Raw genomic sequence first — 20,290 nt, forward strand, 5'->3', positions numbered from 1 at the left:
ATGGCTTGGTGTCTAGTGGTAGCTATTGTGGTTTTGAAGTTACCTGATTGGTCATCTAGAACTAGAATCATGATTGTTTCATGTACTGGTGGTGGTCAAAAGCATCACCTAGAAAGCGGATTCCTTCTGTTTAGATCATTTAATTCATCTTATGAAATATATAAATGTGATTGAATGGGTTGACTGGGAAAAGTAAAACCAGAATTGGAAAGAAATGGTTTTTGTTCTGATCTTATTGACCTTATGGATGATTTAAGGACAGGAGAGGGAGATTCAAGTTAATGCAAAACAGAGGTGGCTCAAAGGGAGGGAACTCTCCTAAGATGTCCTTGTCAATTATCAGGGAATCATATATTTTCTTTAAGTGATAGCAATGCTGGTAGAATGATATTTGATAGTAACATTTTAATATTGCAGAACAGCAAATCTCTTTCAAGTTGTTGTTTTCATAAAACATGATTCTTTACTTGCTACTTTTTTCTGGAATTTATACTGCGCCCACCTTCTAAAAGAGAGAGTACAGTGCGAAAAGAATTAGTGTGGACCTTTGCCAAATACACACCTCTCTTCTCCAGCATTGCCAATTCCTCTATTAAATACACCACCATCTTCCCTTCTGCCAGCATCCATATCTTGGTTTTCTTCTCTAGCTTCGCAATCATCATACTGCAACAACGAAATTGAATCGAATGGCATCGAAAAGAATATTGAAGGAGCTCAAGGACTTGCAGAGAGATCCCCCAACTTCATGCAGTGCAGGTAACAGGAACAGAAGGCTTGAATATAAGAACATCACGGCTCCTTCTTGTTTAGAAAGTTACTTGACTGCCTTTTGCCTATTTTTATTTCAGGTCCTGTGGCTGAGGATATGTTCCATTGGCAAGCCACCATCATAGGTCCAAATGACAGTCCCTATGCGGGTGGTGTTTTCCTTGTTACCATTCATTTCCCACCGGATTATCCTTTTAAACCTCCCAAGGTAAGATGAAAAGAAAAACAAGTCTCAAGCCCTTTCTCATGTTTAGTGTTGTCTTTCTGTCTATACCATCCGAACATGTCTATATGATGATCTTCATTGAATAATTGCAAGCAGGTTGCCTTCAGGACCAAGGTATTCCATCCAAACATAAACAGTAACGGGAACATCTGCTTGGACATACTCAAGGAACAATGGAGCCCTGCGCTCACCATATCAAAGGTGGGTTTATCTTGAAGAACTTTCTTGAACAGGACACCACATAAATCTTGAAATCATTTCACTCTAATTGCACATAATAATTAAGGCATCAGGACTGCGTCATTTCAAAAAACCAACAAATGATTCTCAAAATCTCAAATCGCGTTGCATCTCTTCTGTTCTGATACATCATGGAGAACAGAACAGTACTCGTGCAGATAGGAACTAACCTATTTGGGTGCTCCCTCCATTTGAGCCAGGCCAATTACCTTGAATTATAAATTAGAAAGAAATGGACGCATGCCCCATCTCACATTCTTTTAAACCTTTCCACGCTCGAGGTTTCAAGCATTGCTTCGAATTATTCTGACATCTTATTGCGGGGGATTCTTGCAGGTTTTACTCTCCATATGTTCACTGCTTACAGATCCAAACCCTGACGATCCTCTTGTTCCTGAAATAGCCCATATGTGCAAGGCCGACAAGATCAAGTATGAGTCTACTGCTAGGAGCTGGACTCAAAAGTACGCCATGGGATAGGCCCTGAGCTCCACCATAAATGTTCTTGTTTGATAGTACGATGAATTTTTCCATCAATGATTATCTGTTTATCATACTACTAATTGCGCAACTTATAGTGTGCTGAATAAAAACAAGGAAACCTTACGAGGCAGTAGTGACTTGTAATTTGAGTCTCTCATTTGTCGGACATGAATGGTTGGCCACTTTTGAACTTATGGTTCCCCTTGTTCTTAGGTCATTGTGTGTGTAAACTGCTATTAAATCTGCTATGCATTTGCAGTAAACCAGTTATTGACGGTTTATTTAGCTATAAATCTTCACGAACGAAAAAGACTTGATAATTTTCAAAATTAACTGGAGTTATTAATCAATTTATTATAAACTCAATCTCCATTTTATCATTTCAATTTTGATATATATATATATATATATATTCACCAATTAAACCACGAATCATAGTTTTCAGACCCGGCCCGGTAGTCGGGTTTTGACCGGGTTACCTGGGTCAATTTTTTTTAAAAACAACTAAAATGATATCGTTTTAATAAAAAAAAAACAAAAATCAATGAGTTGCAACCGAGTTTTTGACCGAGTCTTTCCAGGTCACACCAGGTTTTTTCTTCACTTATTTTTTCTTCAATCCGGCCTGATTCCAACCCCGGATCAGTCAAGTCCCGGGTCGATCTGCCGGGCCAGATCGGTTTCAAAACCATGTGTCCTTTTTAAAATACAATTATATATATATATATATATAAACATGATTGACATGAATCCAACCAAGTGGCCCATAAAATTTGTACTACTTCAATTAATCCCAACAATTTCCTGTTGGCTAGCATCGCATCCCAACAACTCAGACTAGCTAAAGCATAAATCTATATCACAAGAGAGCGAACCTAACCTTGCATATGTTGACACGGGTCTTTTCACTGCATGCAAGTCTGTTAAAGTAGTATCTTTTTGGTAGGGGTAGTGGTTTAGCTAGGAATTTTAGTTTGGAAAGGTCAAATTAGAAGACAATTTTAGGGGGGTAAAATTTAATTTTTTATTTTATTTTATTTTAAAAGCTAAAAATATAATTTATTAATGGAGGGCGGTTAAAAAAAATTTCCTTGCACGGCCTTGCAAAATTTCCTTGCACGGCCTTGCCATTGTCAGCACCCCTAATTCTGCCCTGGTGATGGGGATGGGGGAGTTCTTTAATATTCTATGCTAAAAAAACTAATAAAATAACATAGTACAAAAAATTATTTAGAAAAATAATATAGTTTAAAGATTGATAAATAATATCTACTATTCAAGAGTTGCAATTGATATTTGTGACTCTCAAATTATAAAATTATTGGATACAAGATTAATAAAAAATAAGAGAGAAGAGAAAAAAAAAATAGATTTTGAAGAAACACTAAAACTTCATAATTATACCATCAATACTATTATAAAGATCTCGATAAAAAAAATCCAACAATACTAAAAAGGTCACCAATAACGATCGAAGAGCACCACAGAAGCAGTCCAAAGGCAAGTAAACCAAACACTTTTGAATGGATCATGTGACCCATTTCATTCACCATTTGTAATCTTCTTTGATGTTATTGAATTTTTTATATCAAGATCTTTTTAATTGTACTGAGAGTGTTATTATTAGAGTTTTGGTGTGCCTCTAAAATCATTTTATTTTATTTTTACTTTTCTATCTCTACTGTCTCTTCACAAATTACAAGAAGGAGAGAGAAGAGAAAAAAAAAATAACACCAAAGACACTTTGAAATTCCGATGATCATATTATCGGTACCATTAAAAATATCCTAAATAGACAAATTCAATGACACCAAAAAAAATCATAAACAATAAATAGAATGAATCACACAAATCATCCAAAAATATCATAATTAACTTATTTTTGAATTACTTGTGTGATATATTTTGATCATCGATAAACTTTTCTTAATATTATTATATTTGTCTTCTCACCTGATAACATCATCATTGAAGTTTTAATATTTCCAAAATCTTTTTCTTTGTCTCTCTATATTGAATATATCTTCTACTACTCTCTACCATGTTTTATTTTCCTAAATATATTTTACTTATATACTAGAGTCTGGGAGAACTCGTGGGGATGGCATAATACAAGTCAATCCCAATACTCCTGTAAGGATATCACTCTGAAGTTGCCAAATTTTGATTTTTCTTGCATCAGGTCCTTTCCTGATTTGAATGTTGCACCTTCCGACTTCATTTTCCCAGTGATTTACTGTTTCATGTCAGAGCCTGAGCAACACTGCAAATCTAGCAAACCTGGTTCCAAGTTTTTGACTTTTGTGCTATGCAACAATGATATATATAAAAAAATAATAATAAAAAAAAAAAGCTCAAGAGTCCGAATCATAACTGTGCTCCATATCATAAATTAAGATGATTATTTTATTTGCCACTGACCTACCAAACCATGGTGGTTGATCCATCAAAGACTATCAAACTAAGCATGGCTACTAATGATAGTTGAAATAATTCAAGAGGCGATTGATTGAAACTTTGTACCATTTCTTTTTCTCCCCTGTAATTCGAAGCCAATTAGCGAATGCTAATCACAACATGCAGTGTGTCCTGTGCAACTTTACAGGCTTTCCCGATGAAAAATTAATTATAAAGTACACCTCAAGTGATGGCATTAATTATAATCCATATTGAACCACATGATTAGTTGATTGAAAGCGAATTTGTTTGGCACTTTCTGTATAAAACCATGTATATAATTACCAAAAAAAGAAGAAAAGTTGATGGTATGTGTATGGCATACATTATTTTGGAAAAATAAAGAACGTAGGCCACACACTCCCGAATCTTGACCTCTTCTATATTCCTCTAACAAATGGTTTCTTTACATGGCTCCAAACCAGCACTAATCGAACTATACACATGTTAGAACGCAAAAAGAGTCACTAACCTTGAGATTTTATTTATTACCAATTGTCTAGAGAAAAAAGTTTGGATTTTTTTATATATATTTTATATAAATAGAGTACTTTCATGCACACATCGAATTAGATCCCTACATCCTCAACAAAGCTGGTAAATCAGGATTTATACCTTGTAATTCATGACCATCAATATTAATAAATTAAAAAAGTCGAACTGAAAATCATATAAAGAATATATATTTTAATTCACATCCACTCTACCAACTCGAGTACCTACTTATGGTTAAACATTAGGATACTATTAATTAAGAAAAACATCATTTTCTTCGCTTAGTTCGACTTGTTGCTTCAGTATTGTTGTGAATTTTGAAGGTTCAAAATGGGATGCTAATATTTTATTTTTTTTCTAATCAATTTCGGGATTGGGCTCCCTTTTGTGACAAAAAAGAAAAGAAAAGAAGGGGAAGGTAAGGTATATATGTTTGTTCGCTAGTCAAAGTATACAAGTCGAGTTGTCGGTATATGTGGTGCATCTCTCCCTTCGAGGCCTAAAAAAATCGGTAGGCACAGGAATTTTGAAGAGTCCCATTACTGTGATTCGTCGGTGGATGTGCTGATGTGCAAACACATATGACTACAAGGACACTTGACCAACTAAAGTGGCAAACTGCACGTCGTTTCCAGCAAGTGAGGATCGAGAACTCCCGGGCTCATTGGGTTATGGCATCCTCTGTTTAGGAAATCAATAAGAAATGGAGAATTAAGACCAACCACTCCTCAAAAACTACATCTCTTTATCAGTAGAAGTTAAAACGACATCTCTTTATCAGTATAAAAAGCTTTCCCGTATGTTAAATATGAAATCAGCCATGAATTACTAAGCTTTCCCATCATAAATTTTAAAAATATTTTCACTGCACACGAGAGGAAAAAATATTAGTGAAATAATAATCTCTCTTTTATCGCATGCAAAAATTTGATGATATTTGTGGAGTGAGACTCGCTTAAAGCATTTATATTCCATTATCACGTGGAACAGGATATTGCAAACTTGGCCACGTAATTTATATGTAATATTGTAAATGACTTTAACATGCTTGATAGTGATACGATGACCAGACCAGCTTTGGTCTCGAATGGATGCTTTGAAGATTTCCTCAAGCAACCCCACGTTTATTTTGTGAATTATCAACCACAATGGTTGTTCATTGAAGGCTTGATCCATGTTTTTTGCTACCCCATCAACTACTTTTACCTCTGTAATTGGGTAAAAAACAGAGTATTGTCCATTGAAATAAGAGATTCGTGACAATTTTACTCTATGATTTAACCCCACAACTTTTCTTTTCTTTTTCTTGAACGAAGAAATACTTAATTTAGATGACAAGTTGTTTATATAAATACATACTTAATTTAGATGAACGAAAAAATACTTTCGAGGAAAAATTACAATTTAAAAAGAAAATATTTTTTATCCTAAAACGAATTCTCTTGCCATTTGGAAAAAATACATAATCCCATATTATAAGTTTTGATGAGAGATTATAAATTTTATTTATTTTTACATTTTAAAAACATTTCTAAAAAAACTTTGAAATTTTTTTATTTTTTTTAAATTAATAGTTTTTTAATGTTTTTATATTATTTTAATATATCTTTAAATAAAAAATACTTTAAAAATTAACTCACACCAAACCGCCTGTATAAATCTCATTTGCATGGGAAAAACGAAGTCCTCGTATAGCTAAAATATGTGGTTAGATTACCTCGAGACTCGAGACGGCCGGTGGTTACGCCTCTAAAGACCCTGCATTGTTCCCTGCAACAACCGGATATCATGGGTTTCCCGCGAATTTTTTCCGGTTTTATAGCCACCTTTAATATAAAAATGATTAGTGTACATATAAATTATTTTTTGTTTTTTTCTTTTAGAAGGAGCAACACTTCCTTCCCGTATTTTTTTTTAAAAAAAAATTTTTCTTTAAGCACGTAGATCTTCATCTTCTTGACCACTTTTACCAGGAATTCCCTTATCTTGCCGACACTTTCTTCACCATATATTCCATTTTTGTTCTTTACTTACTTTTCCTCTTTCTTTTATAAATTAGCCACTTGTTTAACTAATCTTGATAGTCATCAAAGCACTCGTGTTTAATTTATCAAAAAAATTCCACAAGTCTCTTAAATTTCATTAGCTAAGAGGGTGATGATACTTGGCGGCATTTTCATTTTAAATTCTATGTTGGTCTCGAAAAACAAATGGCTACAGATATATTTAGGTACATCTATTTTATTGTCTTCTCTTGTTTATCTTATGCATGATTCAGCATTTGTTTTTTTATTTATTTTCAAGATCTTTTTGGCCGGGGTATTTATGTTTATAGTCTTGTCTCACGGTAGGTTAGCATGCGTACTGATGTATCTGAGAATTTTTTTTTTTTTTTTTTTGAGTTTGGATTATTCAAGAGAATTTGTTAATGGGTAGTATTTATAATTCACATGCGGTAGCTATAAGGGCCTAATATGGTGGTGGGGTACGATCAGAGTTTCTTATTCTACCTCATGACCATGTAAAGTATATTCTGTTGTGTTGCAGAGACTGAAATGATTGTTACAAGAAGTTGGAAGGGAGTTTAAGAGAATAAATTTGCAGAGTTTCTGCAAATTCTAGGATGAACAGAGTATACAGATGCTTTGATGTTGTGGAAGTGAGCGATCAAGAATAAAAGAGAAAATGACAGTTGAGGAGGAAGCTAAGGCTATTGAGAGGAGGAATGTTTTAGTCGGGATAAGAATAGATAGCCAGAGCAGAGAACTGCTTAGCTGGGCTATTGTAAAGGTTGCTGAACCTGGTGATTGTGTTATTGCTGTTCACGTTTGTGGAAGTTCTGGTAATGCCTTGAACAGTCCAGTCAGTTTTTTTTTTTCTTTAATTTTTTATTCAATGTGTTCATCAAGTCTTGCATGATTTCTCCTTTTTTTTTTTTTTTTTTTTGATATATGAGCTGTTGATGCAGGCCGTGCTTTGAGAGAAAAGCCTTTGTTCGATAGTTATTTAGAAGTCTACGATGGCCTATGTTCCATGAAGAAGGTCTGCAATCGTAAAGCCTTTTTTTGCCCCCCGTTTGAAAAGCAAAAGTTGCAGTTTGAAAATGATTTTTTGCTCTGTGGTTCCAGGTAGGCCTTGCCGGTCATGTAGCGAAAGGGATATCGGTCAGAAGGACTCTGGTTAGAGAGGCAAAGAACCATGCTGCTGTAGCCATAGTTGTGGGGATCAGTAGTCAGGGTGTTCTAAGGTAGGGGCTGGTGGAAATTCAAACTCTGCATTAATCATAGTTTAATGTTTCTTTTCTGATTAGTCTAAACAGATTTCATTTTCAGGGGTTGGGCTTCTACCGCTAGGTATTGCGCTAAGCGACTGCGTCCAACCACAGATGTTTTGGCCATCTACAATGGAAAAGTTGTGTTTAGAAGGTGTAACCACAATCAACTACCAGGTTCGGTGGCTGTGTCCTAAGAGAAAATCCGTTTAATAGATCCTAAGAAGATAATAATTAATGTTGATTTCGATTATGTCAGGTCTCGGCGGTGATCCAAAACCAAGTTTTAAAATAAATGAAAATTTCAGTACTTTAAGAGTAACCCAGTCTGAATTCGGCGATTCTGAGGCAGATACTGAAATATCTAGTTTCGAACTGCTATCAAGATATGAGAGTGAAGACTCGAAGGATGAAGTTTGCAGCATTGTTAGCGTACGTAAGAAGAGATCAAATTCTCTTTTTGCCGGAGATATTTTGGATCAGAGACCTGGCTGGCCCCTACTTCGGAGAGTGAATTCAGCTATTCCACGGAACTACGTCCGGCAACTATCTGTAGTACAGTGGGCAATGGCTTTACCAGATCGCTCCTCTCTACAAAATCCTCGAATTTCAAATTTTGAAGAAAGAGAGAAGAGTAAAATCTTGGAGGAGATCAGTAAGAGTAGTTCTTCTGCACTGGGTGAACTAGAAAATGGCCTGGATATTCTGCTGAAAGCAAGCTCATCCAGTTGCAAATGGTTCAGCTACGAGGTTCTGAAAGGCGCAACTTCAAGTTTTTCTTCAGGTTTTTACCATGAATCAATCACATGAGATTAGACTAACTGATTTTTTTCTATTCTAGAATGCTCTCGTAATAAATTTCTGATCTTGCTTGACAGAAAACTTGTCTGGGAAAGGAGGATGCAACCGTGTATACAAGGGGGTTCTTCCAGATGGCAAGCCAGTGGCGGTGAAGGTTCAGAAGTCATCGCAGGAAGCAATGAAGGATTTTTCTCATGAAGTTGCAATCATCTCCTCATTGAACCACAAGCACATCACTCCTCTTCTTGGGTTCTGCATCAAAGATACCGTTCTCATTTCTGTCTATGATTTTTTTTCTAAAGGAAGCTTAGAGGAAAACCTCCATGGTAAGCCTGTACTGACCTGTACATGTTTACCAGGTGAAGCTTGACAGAAACAATTCTGATACGATATTCAAATGACATGTGTAGGAAAGAGCAAAGAAAAATCTCCTTTGTCATGGGAAATGAGATTCGATATAGCTGTTAAAATTGCAGAAGCCCTATACTACCTGCACAGCGAATGTTCTCGGCCTGTTATTCATAGAGATATCAAGTCTTCGAACATTCTTCTTTCAGATGGATTTGAACCACAGGTACTCCGATCTGCCCTGTTGGTGGTAAAAAAATGGAAACTAACACAAAACTATGACATAACTCATTTTTATTCTATTTGACAGTTGTCTGATTTTGGTATGGCAATATGGGGACCGACAACTACGTCATTTGTGACGCAAGGCGAAGTTGTTGGAACGTTTGGGTATCTTGCTCCTGAATATTTCATGTATGGGAAAGTCAGCGACAAAATTGATGTCTATGCTTTTGGCGTCGTTCTACTTGAATTGCTATCTGGAAGAAGACCAATTAGTTCCGAGAGCACCGAGGGCCAAGAGAGCTTGGTCATGTGGGTAAGTGCTCTCTCCACAACTACAACATATACTGCCACTAATGACATGTATTGGTAACAATTTCAGTTCTGTGAGTTTCAGGCAAAACCAATATTAGAGAGTGGGGAGGCGAAAGGCATAGTGGATCCGAACTTGAATGGAAACTTCGATGAGGTTCAAATGCAGAGAATGGTTCTTGCAGCAACACACTGCATTACACGAGCAGCTAGGCTACGTCCTAAAATGAGTGAGGTACAAAACTACCCATTCAAGTCTGCGGCCGGGTTCTCGGGAAATATCATTTGGTTGTCAGATTAGGTTTCTTAACTTTTCTTTTTCTTTTTCTTACAGGTACTGAAGCTCCTGAGAGGAGATAAAGAATTGGAAGAGTGGGTGAATCCTCAAAACAAGGATCCACGGGATCCAGAAAACCAGGATAATGATGATGAAGTTTATCCAAGCTCGAGTGCAGAGTTACACTTAAGTCTTGCGTTGCTTGATGTTGATGATGATTCCACGTCATTTAGTAGTTTGGAGCAAGTAAACAATCTCTCTCTCGAGGAATATGTTAAAGAAAGGTGGAGCCGATCATCAAGCTTCAATTAGCTGACTTTGCACTCAATTCAATAATTTTGAAACTTTAAAAGCCAAATTTGCCTCAAAATTCTGTACCTGTAGTTTGTACGGTTGTATTTGTACAGTGAAGGGATAAAGTGTTTGCACCGCACCCTGCAGTGAGGTGGTTTGTAGATGCAGATTTGTGAAATCCTTGTTTGGGTTGACAGTGAGAGAGGATTAAGGTCCAAGCCTATCATGAGCTTGTTTTTGAATCTTGGAGGCTACAGAAAAAGCACATGGAGATTGCAGTATACCAAACACACAATTGCGCTTGCTCTGTCTTAATCAAAGTCTGAAAAACAACGATCAACGCAACAAGAATTCAAGAGAATTTAACTATCTAGACTCTCAGAAAGAAAAGATAAGAAAGAAAGAAAGAAAATCTGTCTTTAACTTGTGAACATCTTGACTTATTATCCAGCGGAATTACTGTGCTGGGATGCAAACGTTTTGCTTAAATGATAGTTCCTGCATGGTTTGATTAAAATGATTTCAACCTGTGGAAGCTTGTGTTGCATTAAATTATCATTGTAATGCAGATCCTACTCAAAACATTAACGAGCAGAAAAGCAGATGATTCACATCTCGATGACAGGAAAGATCGGTATAGATAGACAGGAGTCTTGGATACTAAAGCAAATTTATTTACATGGACAACACTAGATTTTTCAGTATAGTCACTCCTAGGCTGCCTCCCAGGCTTCGTCTCGCAGAGCCACTCTAGATTTTCAAATTCCGGATGCTCTCTCTTCATGGGAAGGGGATCCAATTCAAAACTAAATCTCCAAAGTTTAATTCTGTATGCTGCAGCCTTCCTATCTCTTACGATCTCAGATTGAGGACAGGAATGGCACAACTCAGCACCGGGTCTATCTAACTCTAAGGCAGTAGTCGTGGTCTCACTACAGGTAGAAAAGGACAGCTTCTTGATGGAGTTGGACTCCCTCTGGGAAGAGCAGAACTGATCCCTGGTGCAGCTGTGAGAGAATTTGGATTTCTCTTGGACACGAAAATCCATTGCTGTTATAGAGCACACTGGTTTGCTGAACAGCAGTTCTTGATCCTTGCGCTCTTGCAATTGGATATCAATCCAAACGACGCTTCCTGTGTTAAAAAACAGAAAAGGCATGTATCAGGAACAAGCATATGAAGTATAAACACCCAGAAGCAGGAGCAAGTCGAAAGGCACTCACCATGATTATGGTGACTGCTGTCAAATGAGTAGTGTAAGCTGTCTGATATCGAAGGAGCTCTTCAGCAAGACTAGTCCTCTCTATTCCTTGAAATTCATGTTCGTTTCTCGCTTGATAGATCCTCTCTCCGGTGCTGCATGTGCCTTCTGTAATGACTATGCTTTTTCTTCTTAATCTTTCCCTCCAATTTTCGCTCTCTCTTCTCTTTGTTCCTTCGCTTCTCAACCTCTGCCTTTTCTCTCCTGACCTTTAAAATTGGAGAAGGCCGGCACTGAACTTGAGAAACTGAGCAACATGAAGATGCCATAACTTGAAAGCAAAACCAAGCAAATGCGGAGGAAATAAAGAAGTCAAAAACCTGAATCTATACAAGCACAATCATTTCAGCTTAACTGTCAACGAGGAAACTTCAAATTCATCCGAAGATTTTCAGAATCAAATTTATTCAACCTTAATTCATAGTTCCACACCATTTAAAGTACTTCAACAGCTTGTAGATATTTGAACAAGCAAGAAAACTCAAAATTCAAGATAGCTGGAGTGTACAAGTTCCTTGGAGTTGAAACAATGAAGCATAAGAACATCTAATAAAAGAGTTCATCTGTTATCATTTCCCTTCACTGCCGAACAAACAACATAAACTTAATGTTGATCCTGAAAACCTGAAACTAAACCATCAAGTAAGAAATCGAAATCGTGCTGTCTCCTTTTCTAGTCTCTTAAAAACCCACTTAGAAAAACTCTATCTAACCCTTTTTCTTCCTATACAAGTAACAATATCACGAAATTGAAATTTACAATTACGCAATATATACCTGTAAAGGATGATACCAAGAGGTAAAGAACTCATCAAAGTCAAGCTTGTAACTAAGCAAATCAACAATCAAGATATTACAAAATCTTCTGCTAAAAAAACTAGTTGCTGACCTTAATCAACTCTATCAGGGCACCCCTTTCACTCCATTCCACACATACCCTGGAGGAGGGAACGGTAACACCTTGACATAAGTGTTTGTTCAACGCCTAAAACAACTTGAAAACCACAAAACACTAATTTATGTTGTCCAAAAACCACAGAACTAATAAAAAAAGGTGATAAACCCAGAATCCGTTGTGTTATTCGGCCTAAATTGTCAAGCTATGAAGTAAACTATGTCCAAGGTAAGCAGTTTCTTCGGAACTTGATTGGTATTTTTGGCTTTCTTTGATGTATACTAGTATGCTTAATAAAAAAATAAAAAAATAAAAAAAAACCCAAAGAGCTAATAGGCCTACAATTTAAGCGAAGTAGAGAGGGTTTCCATATATATAGAGCGATATTAGTGGATTGATTAAAGGAACATAGAGATTTTGTACGTTATAGAAGCAAATATAGAAATTACGATCCTTCCATGATTATTTTCTTGGTCAAGAGATTTTCCCAGGTTATTGTGTTCTTTTCTTTTTTCAATTTTTTTTACCATTCTATCGTTCATATCTAATTTTGACCAATGGCATATGTTAACGTTAAGGAATCTATATAAATGCAAGTTCTGTTGAAGCTAATTGATTCAATTGCAGATTATGATGATATAGCCTTATTATTGTTAGAAGCATTGACCCTTGATTATAGATATGTAATTGATTCTATGAGATCATTTTCATTCTTGTAAAGATTACATTAATTAATTGTACATGTAATTCTGCAACTATAAATAGAATATCTCACCCACATTGAAGGTGAAGATGTGGTGGTTTGTAAAATACTCTCATGGTATCAAAGCTTCTGGATTAACCTGCCTTCGATCCTTCTCCTCTCAAATGGCCACCAAAAACCTTCTGCCCCTCTGCCCTTCACCACCCTTATTCATATGATCATTGTCAAATTATCTTCTGCAAATTACCTCATTTGCCATAGTCAAATCCTTCCCCTCATTGAGAGCCAAGACCTTGTCGGTCATATTGATGGTTCCATTGTTCCACCTCCAAAATTTGATTCTCCCAGCTCTCAAACACCAAATGACAAATATTTGGCTTGGAAAGCAATTGATCAACACTTGTTTTGCCTTCTCTCTCTAACTGAAGAAGCATTGCCTGAAATTGTTGGATTCTCCACCGCTCATGACGTCTGGCTTACTTTGGAAACAACTTTTAATCACAAGTATAAGACACGAGAAATCTACCTCAAGGATGAATTGCAGTCGATGAAGAGAGCCACCAGGTCTGTCACTGACTTTGCCCGTGTCTTCAAGGGATTCTGCGACCAGCTACACACCATTGGACGTCCAGTTGACAATACCGAGAAAGTGCACTGGTTTCTTTGTGGACTTGGTGCTAATTTTTCAAGTTTCTCTTCTGCGCAGATGGCCCTCACTCCGCTTCCATCATGGGTGACCTTGTCTCCAGAGCCAAGAGCTACGAACTATTCCAAAAATCATTTGAACCAGTTGCGTCACCTATGTTGTTGCTGACTTCACTATCACAGGTCGCAACTGGCAGCAGAGGAATCAATCACACTGGAGGACCAATCCTGGACAGCAACCTCGCACCTCTGGATAGTTCTCCCGTCATCAGCACGCAACCAAGGACGCAATTATGGCCAAGCACGTCGCCCTCCACGTTGCCATATATACAGTACTGATGGACACTTTACAGAACAGTGTCCTCAACAAAGTATTAAAAACACATTTTTAACACAATATGAAAAAATATATATATATAAATTCAGATCATAAAAATAAATTATAAAATTATATAAAAAAAAATTCTATACATAATTTAAATATTTTAAAATACATAATTAAAAAAAATATATAATTTAAGTAACTTAAAAATACAATTCAACTACTCATATCCATATATTTTTATTAATTAACAATTAATAAATTTAAAATAAACAATATATTGGTGGTGTGTTACTTAACATGTGTTTATGTATTCATCAATTTTATAGAAGAACACAAAAGAAAAGTGCTTAAAAAATTATAAAATGGGACAGCAAAGACAATTTTTTTTTTTTCAAATTAGCACCAACATATCTTTTAGTACCATGAAGAATGAAACACATAATCATGCCATTTATTATCTATCAAAATTATTGGGGTAAGAGGGGAAGGAATAAATTCTACAGCTTACAAATGATGATATCACCAACTAAAAAATATAACCATTAAAATCCATGGGGTTAAAGCAGGTGGTGTATAAATTTTATAGTTCACAAGTAGATGACATCACCAACAGATAAACATCAAAACAAAAGAAACTGATGGTCATAATACAAAGAAAAAATATCCAGCAAAGCCAGTGGATTCCATCTTTACTCAAGAAAAGATACCAAATAGAACAAAGAGGACAGATGTTATACAATCCACAACTTAATATGCTAAGATAAAGTAAGATTATGGAATCATTGAATTGCAAGAAGAAGAAGAAGGCATGACATTAAGAACAATTGAAGTAGATTAGAATCCTACAATAAAATGTCAAATCTGGCTAAATCATTGAATTTTAATAGAGGTTAAAAAGAACATTTTATCTTCTTGTCTTTACCACAACCTTAAGATATGTCTAGATCGTGAACTCGAGAATTTCCTCTTACATCTATCGTGGATAAAATATTAAAATGAAATTTCTTTTCAACATCTCAAGCATCGACTAAAAATATGACAGAAACATCATCAATTAAATAAAGGAGCCAGGGCTAAAAAACAAATCAACAAGGGAGAGATTGCATTTTAATTAACAGATCGTCATAGTCTTACAAGGGAGAGAAAAGAAGGAGAAAGAAAGGAATGGGACAAAGAGCAACCGGGGCTAAAAATCCATTCTCAGCAAGAAAAATTCAATATAAGCAATTAAGCTTTACTCTCATGAAGAACATCACTTCCTAGTTGTTGTGAAGACTGAAGAGAATGTTGTTGATGATGGGAAAAAAAAGTGAGAAAAAGAGAGAGCATTACCACTGTTGATGGAAAGAAAGTCATTGATCTCATGGTGGCTGATTAATTGTTGAATCATGAATGGTTGCAATGGAGAGAAAGAGATTAGGGTAAATGTTGTATGTGTGTGTAAAATAATGCTGATGTGGAGAGTTGAAGCCTGGAGAAAAACATATGCTGGAGACTGTGGACAGCTAGCATGTGGTTATTGGCCTAGAGGAAACATATATTGCATTATTGCAATGCAGTATATGTTTTTTGTTGAAATCGTAAAATTGGTACCAAAATCATGATTTTTTGCGATTCCATCCAATTTTATCAATTTCACTCGATGTTAACCTGATTTTATCAATTTTTGAGTTTTTAAGGCAATTCTACGCCTTAAGTCATGATTTTAACAACCTTAGTCCTTAGCACTATTCTTATGCTTCAACCACTCATATTGTTGAGGCTTTCAATGATTCTTACTCACTTCATAACTCGGCAAGAGTTGATTGGTTCCTAAACATGGGGGTTTTAGCGCATGTGTCTAATCATCCCTTTATTTTAGATCACGTAAAATCATATAATGGTAAAGACTCTGTATTGTGGGCAATGGTACATCATTACCTATCACTCATAAAGGTTGTTTGTCTCTCAATCCTAATATTCATTTATTAGATGTCTTATTTGTTCCATATCTTGCCAAAAATTTACTTTCTATTAGCAAATTGACATCTGATTTTTCTTAGTTGTTATCTTTCTTAATGATTTTTTTTTTGTTTAGAATCGTCAAACAAGAAGAGTAGTAGCAACTAATAATATGCGCGGCGGCTTGTATGTGCTAACACGTGAAACGTAGGCCTTTATCTCCACTCTAGAAAATAAACAATCACATCTTTAAATAAAAAAAAGGCAATCTTTCTCTTAGTTTCTTATTGCCTTCGCCTTATTTATGCAGATTTTTTTCTTAATTTCTCAACTAGGCTAGTCAACTTGAAATCCAAGACCTATCTTGAATCAAACAAGAGAAAATTTAGATTTTTTTTTTAAAATAATATTATTTTGAGCTTAAAAAAATTGATAGGATCAATTTATTAGGAACACAATTTTAGTCTTAGAAGGGTTTCATTATAATGAACAGGATATTTATTGGGTTGCTAAATGAGATCCCATTATTTTAGATGTTAAACCAGCAAGATAAATTTTAAATCTTATATGCTAAGTTTCTCATTATAATGATTTACTTGATAAGTGATTATGCACTCCTTTCTAGTTAGAATTCATTTTCTTCTTCTTTTTTCTTTTTATTTTTTCTTTGTCAAATAGGTTTGATTTCTATTATTTTATTTACTTATTTGGAGAATAGAACAGTTTAGACATCAATACCAAATCATTAGAATCATGATGTATTTTCTTATGAATTAATTTGCATGATGGTATAAACAGCATGCAACTTAGAAACTAGATTAAAAAAAAATGATACACATAGAATAATTTATGACATTTGATTAGTTATTTTTTATTTATTTTTTAAAAATAATTAGATAAATATACAGGAAATAAATAAATTAAAGATCCAAAATAAATAAATAAATAAATAAATATTTTTTATTAGATTTTTTGTTAGGTCTACTTATAAATAAATTCAGACGAATAACTAAGTTCTTAAATACAATAAAAGCACCTTCAAATCCAATCATAAAATATCCATACTTGTGGGCCCCACGATTGAAGTCCTTGTGGACCCTCTACATGATATGAAAAACAGAATTTAAAAAGTGGACGGTAGTGATTTAGAAAATTCTCAACTAGTATGGCCCACAAAGAAATGTCTTCATACCATAAAGCAAAATCTACCATGCAATTTCTCAATATGTTTTAATTTACAAACTAGTCCCTCAAGTACCTGCCTCTAAAATTCTGAGTCCTAAGAATCTATCTCTGTCGACTTCGTTAGAGAGCTTTGCTTTTATGGAATAAGAACCAAATTCCTCTTCTCTGGTACGCTTATTCTCACTTTCTTTAGCTTTATTAGTCTTCTTTTTAGGGTTACTCTTATCCTTTTTGAGGAAATGCCACCTAGTGTTTAGGGTTTCAATTTTCTTTTGATGATTATGGTTTTTCATGGATTCTACCTTTATTCTGTTCTTTTTATTTCTACCCCTGCCTTTCTGTCATTGCCACATAAACCTTAATTTTATCGAAGTATTGTCTTAATTTCTCTGTTTTAGTTTCATGTCATTGTAAAGTGTTCTCTTTGTTGTTGTTTTTTTAATGACTGTTTGAATTGTTGTGTTTTTTACTTTGAATTGTTATCTGGATCGTGATTGAATTAGTTGAATTTATGATACTATAGCATTTTGTGTTTGGGTTTTGGATGATTTGCTTACTTAAAATTCCTCATTTGCAGCTCAGGAGTACATTTTTGTGCTCACTAATTTGTCATCTGGGTGTTGCTGAATTCTGTTAAAGGGTGGCACTCCAGTGAAATTATCATCCGGGTCAGCATCAAAATTTGAAATTCATATTTTCTTCACTGGATTTTGGATTTGCTTCTCTTTTGTTTGGTAAATTTCTGCTTTAATGGACGATGGGGAGTTAGATTTTTCAAACCAAGATTTGTTATCTAGTCCAAATATCGGTGAGATTCCAAGCAGTTGTTCTTTTGATTTCTTGGATGAGCTACTGAAGGACACCCATGCTTGTACCCATACACACACATGCAATCCTCCCGGTCCTGACTATTCTCACACACACACTTGCTATCATGTGCATACAAAAATTTTGCCCCCTACCGAGGACAAGGTTGTGAGTGATGATACTGCGGAGTCCACGGATAAAAAATCAAAGAAACGATCGTCAGGCAATAGGGAGGCTGTCCGAAAGTATAGGGAGAGGAAGAAGGCAAAGGCTGCATCTTTGGAGGATGAAGTTAAGCATTTGCGAGCTTTGAACCAGCAGTTACAGAAGAGGCTGCAAGGACAGGCTGCATTGGAGGCAGAGGTTGCAAGACTCAAGTGTTTGCTTGTGGACATTAGGGGGAGGATTGAAGGGGAAATTGGATCATTTCCATATCAGAAATCAGCCAATAATGTGAATTTGGCCAATCCAAATATTCCTGGTTCTCTTGTGATGAATCCATGCAACATACAGTGTGATGGCCAGATGTATTGCCAGCGTCCTGTGCTGGATAGCAAAGGTGGAGAAGGTGCACCATTGAATGGGCAAGGGTTTAGCAGTTGTGAGCTTGAGAATCTTCAGTGTATGGAGTATCAGAATTCAGGAATGGTAGGCTTATCAGGGTGTAGCCTTGGGAATGTAGCAACAAATGGCAATTCTTCCAGTACAAATAAGAGAAAGGTGAAACTTAGTGTTATCATTTTGGTTTAATTAAATCATGAATGTGGGATGAGCAGATTGATTAACAAGCAACTTGAGTATAATTGGTTTGATCTATTTTTTCAAAAAACCTCGATCTTACACTTGTTTGCCTTATTACTATAGACTGTAGGAGGATGAACTGTGGAAAATTAGTTAAAGCACTTGTTGAATTTTGTTTAACATGCAACTATAAAGCATGTGGAGCAAGTGTGTTTTTGATAAAAGACTCTGATTGCATATAGCGAATGAAGTAAATGTTAAAGGGGTATGAGTGAGAACCATCCATGGAAGCTTGCATAAGGTACTTGTTCGCATTTCATCTCAAAAGGTCATCTCATTCACATTGTATGTTACCTGTAAAAATGATCCCAATCTGGAGAAAAGTGTTATTATATGATTTACCACCTTTGAAAAAGGTAGTTGCCAGATACATGTAAAGTTAAGATGTATTGAATGGTCTGAAATACAATGTCGATGTCTTCTTGTAGTCATATTGATCAAGTAGCTAATTAACCTGATATGGATTTTGTGACTGATTGTGGCGTTTTTATCTGTTAGAAGGGGATCGTGGAGCAAGTTTAAGCTGAAAAAACTGCCAAACCAAGGTCAGCCTTTTCTGTGAGGATACATGTGCTTCCCCAAAGTACTTATGTTGAGAGGCAGCATCGGCTTCATCAAGATGCTTTGTTGGGTTTGGTTAGTTTTTAATTATTTTCCCGTTTTTATTTATGCATTTCATCTACGTATTGGGTTAGTTTTTATCTGCTGTAGCTGCCCCGTTGGTGGTTGGGTTAGTTTGTGATATTGGTTGAAAAGCGCTTTGGAAAATGGAGACTTGGTGGATCTTTTGTAGAGTCCAACCTATGATTTTCTATGAAAAGCTGAACTTATATTTACAAAGCCTTGATTCAATCTTATTCTTTATATTCAAGCATGATCTTATTCAAAGTTTAGTATTACAACATTAAACCATCCGAATGAATTTTGTGTTTCAGTGAAACACAGATCCCACCTATAAGATGATTCGATCTAGGTAGACTCGTTCCTGGTTCACCCGTTGAACATGAGATCAAAAGTCCAAGTTGTCTAATGGAAGGTACGTACAGAGGAGACAAAAGCGAGCCTTGCCATTCACAGTGGAGGACTTAATGATCGTATTTATCCTTGTATGAAGAAATCATGAAATTTTTGTCAAAAGACACTTTTTGTTATGTATAAATTCTCAAAAAGAATTTCTCAAAATAGAAATCCGTGATCACATGCATGTTACCAGAACGTAGACCTTGCTTTGGCCAAGCAAATAGAACCTTTAATTCCGCAAGGTACCTCGCTAACGAATTCAGGTTAGCAGAGAATCTTGCCTGCTCTCTTGTAATAATATGGTCCATTGGGTTCATTTTTTTTATGAGAATTTCAATTGATCACTAAAAATGAAATAAATTTTTATTTACTTTTTTCCTCATAAAGTTTTTCTTTAAGAATTTCTTGCCAAATTTAGATATTTTACTTGAATTTCTTAAAAAAAAAAAAATTCATTTCTCAAATTCAGTCAGAGAATCATAACCTAATCGAATATATCCAAGCATGATC

General features: G+C 35.5%; 3 protein-coding genes and 1 long non-coding RNA gene across 6 annotated transcripts; 3 read left to right on the plus strand and 1 right to left on the minus strand.

The window, feature by feature from the left end:
* Nucleotides 1-545: 545 nt before the first annotated feature.
* Nucleotides 546-1,914, plus strand: LOC118040454 (ubiquitin-conjugating enzyme E2 10). The gene is made up of 4 exons (XM_035047406.2): nt 546-759; nt 852-979; nt 1,094-1,198; nt 1,574-1,914. Exons 1-4 carry the CDS (start codon nt 690-692, stop codon nt 1,715-1,717), a joined length of 447 nt encoding a protein of 148 aa, XP_034903297.1. The 5' UTR covers nt 546-689; the 3' UTR covers nt 1,718-1,914.
* Nucleotides 1,915-6,621: 4,707 nt separating this feature from the next.
* Nucleotides 6,622-10,439, plus strand: LOC118040452 (protein kinase STUNTED). The gene is made up of 11 exons (XM_035047403.2): nt 6,622-6,902; nt 7,220-7,514; nt 7,641-7,714; nt 7,801-7,919; nt 8,005-8,120; nt 8,203-8,727; nt 8,822-9,070; nt 9,155-9,318; nt 9,403-9,630; nt 9,712-9,861; nt 9,961-10,439. The coding sequence occupies exons 2-11, from the start codon at nt 7,358-7,360 to the stop codon at nt 10,213-10,215; spliced, it is 2,037 nt and encodes a 678-aa protein (XP_034903294.1). The 5' UTR covers nt 6,622-6,902; nt 7,220-7,357; the 3' UTR covers nt 10,216-10,439.
* Nucleotides 10,440-13,026: 2,587 nt separating this feature from the next.
* On the minus strand, nt 13,027-16,292 carry LOC140955519 (uncharacterized). Its single transcript, XR_012169735.1, has 2 exons — nt 13,583-16,292; nt 13,027-13,493 (listed from the first exon to the last, which is right to left on the minus strand). It is a non-coding gene; the product is annotated as an uncharacterized lncRNA (long non-coding RNA).
* An 881-nt stretch (nt 16,293-17,173) lies between these two features.
* On the plus strand, nt 17,174-20,206 carry LOC118040451 (basic leucine zipper 23). Of its 3 annotated transcripts, XR_012169681.1 has the most exons (4): nt 17,174-17,320; nt 17,730-18,679; nt 19,259-19,396; nt 19,696-20,206. XR_012169681.1 is itself a non-coding variant. In XM_035047400.2 (3 exons), the coding sequence occupies exons 2-3, from the start codon at nt 17,903-17,905 to the stop codon at nt 19,280-19,282; spliced, it is 801 nt and encodes a 266-aa protein (XP_034903291.1). In that variant the 5' UTR covers nt 17,174-17,320; nt 17,730-17,902; the 3' UTR covers nt 19,283-19,631. The 3 variants fall into 3 exon arrangements, 2 of the variants coding, with proteins under 2 accessions (XP_034903291.1, XP_034903293.1); XM_035047400.2 differs by lacking the exon at nt 19,696-20,206 and having other exon boundaries at nt 19,259-19,631; XM_035047402.2 differs by lacking the exon at nt 19,696-20,206 and having other exon boundaries at nt 19,262-19,631.
* Nucleotides 20,207-20,290: the final 84 nt, after the last annotated feature.

The sequence above is a fragment of the Populus alba genome, chromosome 4, assembly GCF_005239225.2.
Source record: "Populus alba chromosome 4, ASM523922v2, whole genome shotgun sequence".
Taxonomy (NCBI): Eukaryota; Viridiplantae; Streptophyta; class Magnoliopsida; order Malpighiales; family Salicaceae; genus Populus; species Populus alba.

Coding starts and splice junctions, on each gene's coding strand:
- LOC118040454 (XM_035047406.2), top strand. CDS start 690: ATGGCATCGAAAAGAATATTGAAGGAGCTCAAGGACTTGCAGAGAGAT. Junction 760..851: donor CCCAACTTCATGCAGTGCAG/GTAACAGGAACA, acceptor TTTTTATTTCAG/GTCCTGTGGCTGAGGATATG. Junction 1,199..1,573: donor CTGCGCTCACCATATCAAAG/GTGGGTTTATCT, acceptor GGATTCTTGCAG/GTTTTACTCTCCATATGTTC.
- LOC118040452 (XM_035047403.2), top strand. CDS start 7,358: ATGACAGTTGAGGAGGAAGCTAAGGCTATTGAGAGGAGGAATGTTTTA. Junction 7,515..7,640: donor TCACGTTTGTGGAAGTTCTG/GTAATGCCTTGA, acceptor CTGTTGATGCAG/GCCGTGCTTTGAGAGAAAAG. Junction 7,920..8,004: donor AGTAGTCAGGGTGTTCTAAG/GTAGGGGCTGGT, acceptor TTTCATTTTCAG/GGGTTGGGCTTCTACCGCTA.
- LOC118040451 (XM_035047400.2), top strand. CDS start 17,903: ATGGACGATGGGGAGTTAGATTTTTCAAACCAAGATTTGTTATCTAGT. Junction 18,680..19,258: donor CCAGTACAAATAAGAGAAAG/GTGAAACTTAGT, acceptor TTTATCTGTTAG/AAGGGGATCGTGGAGCAAGT.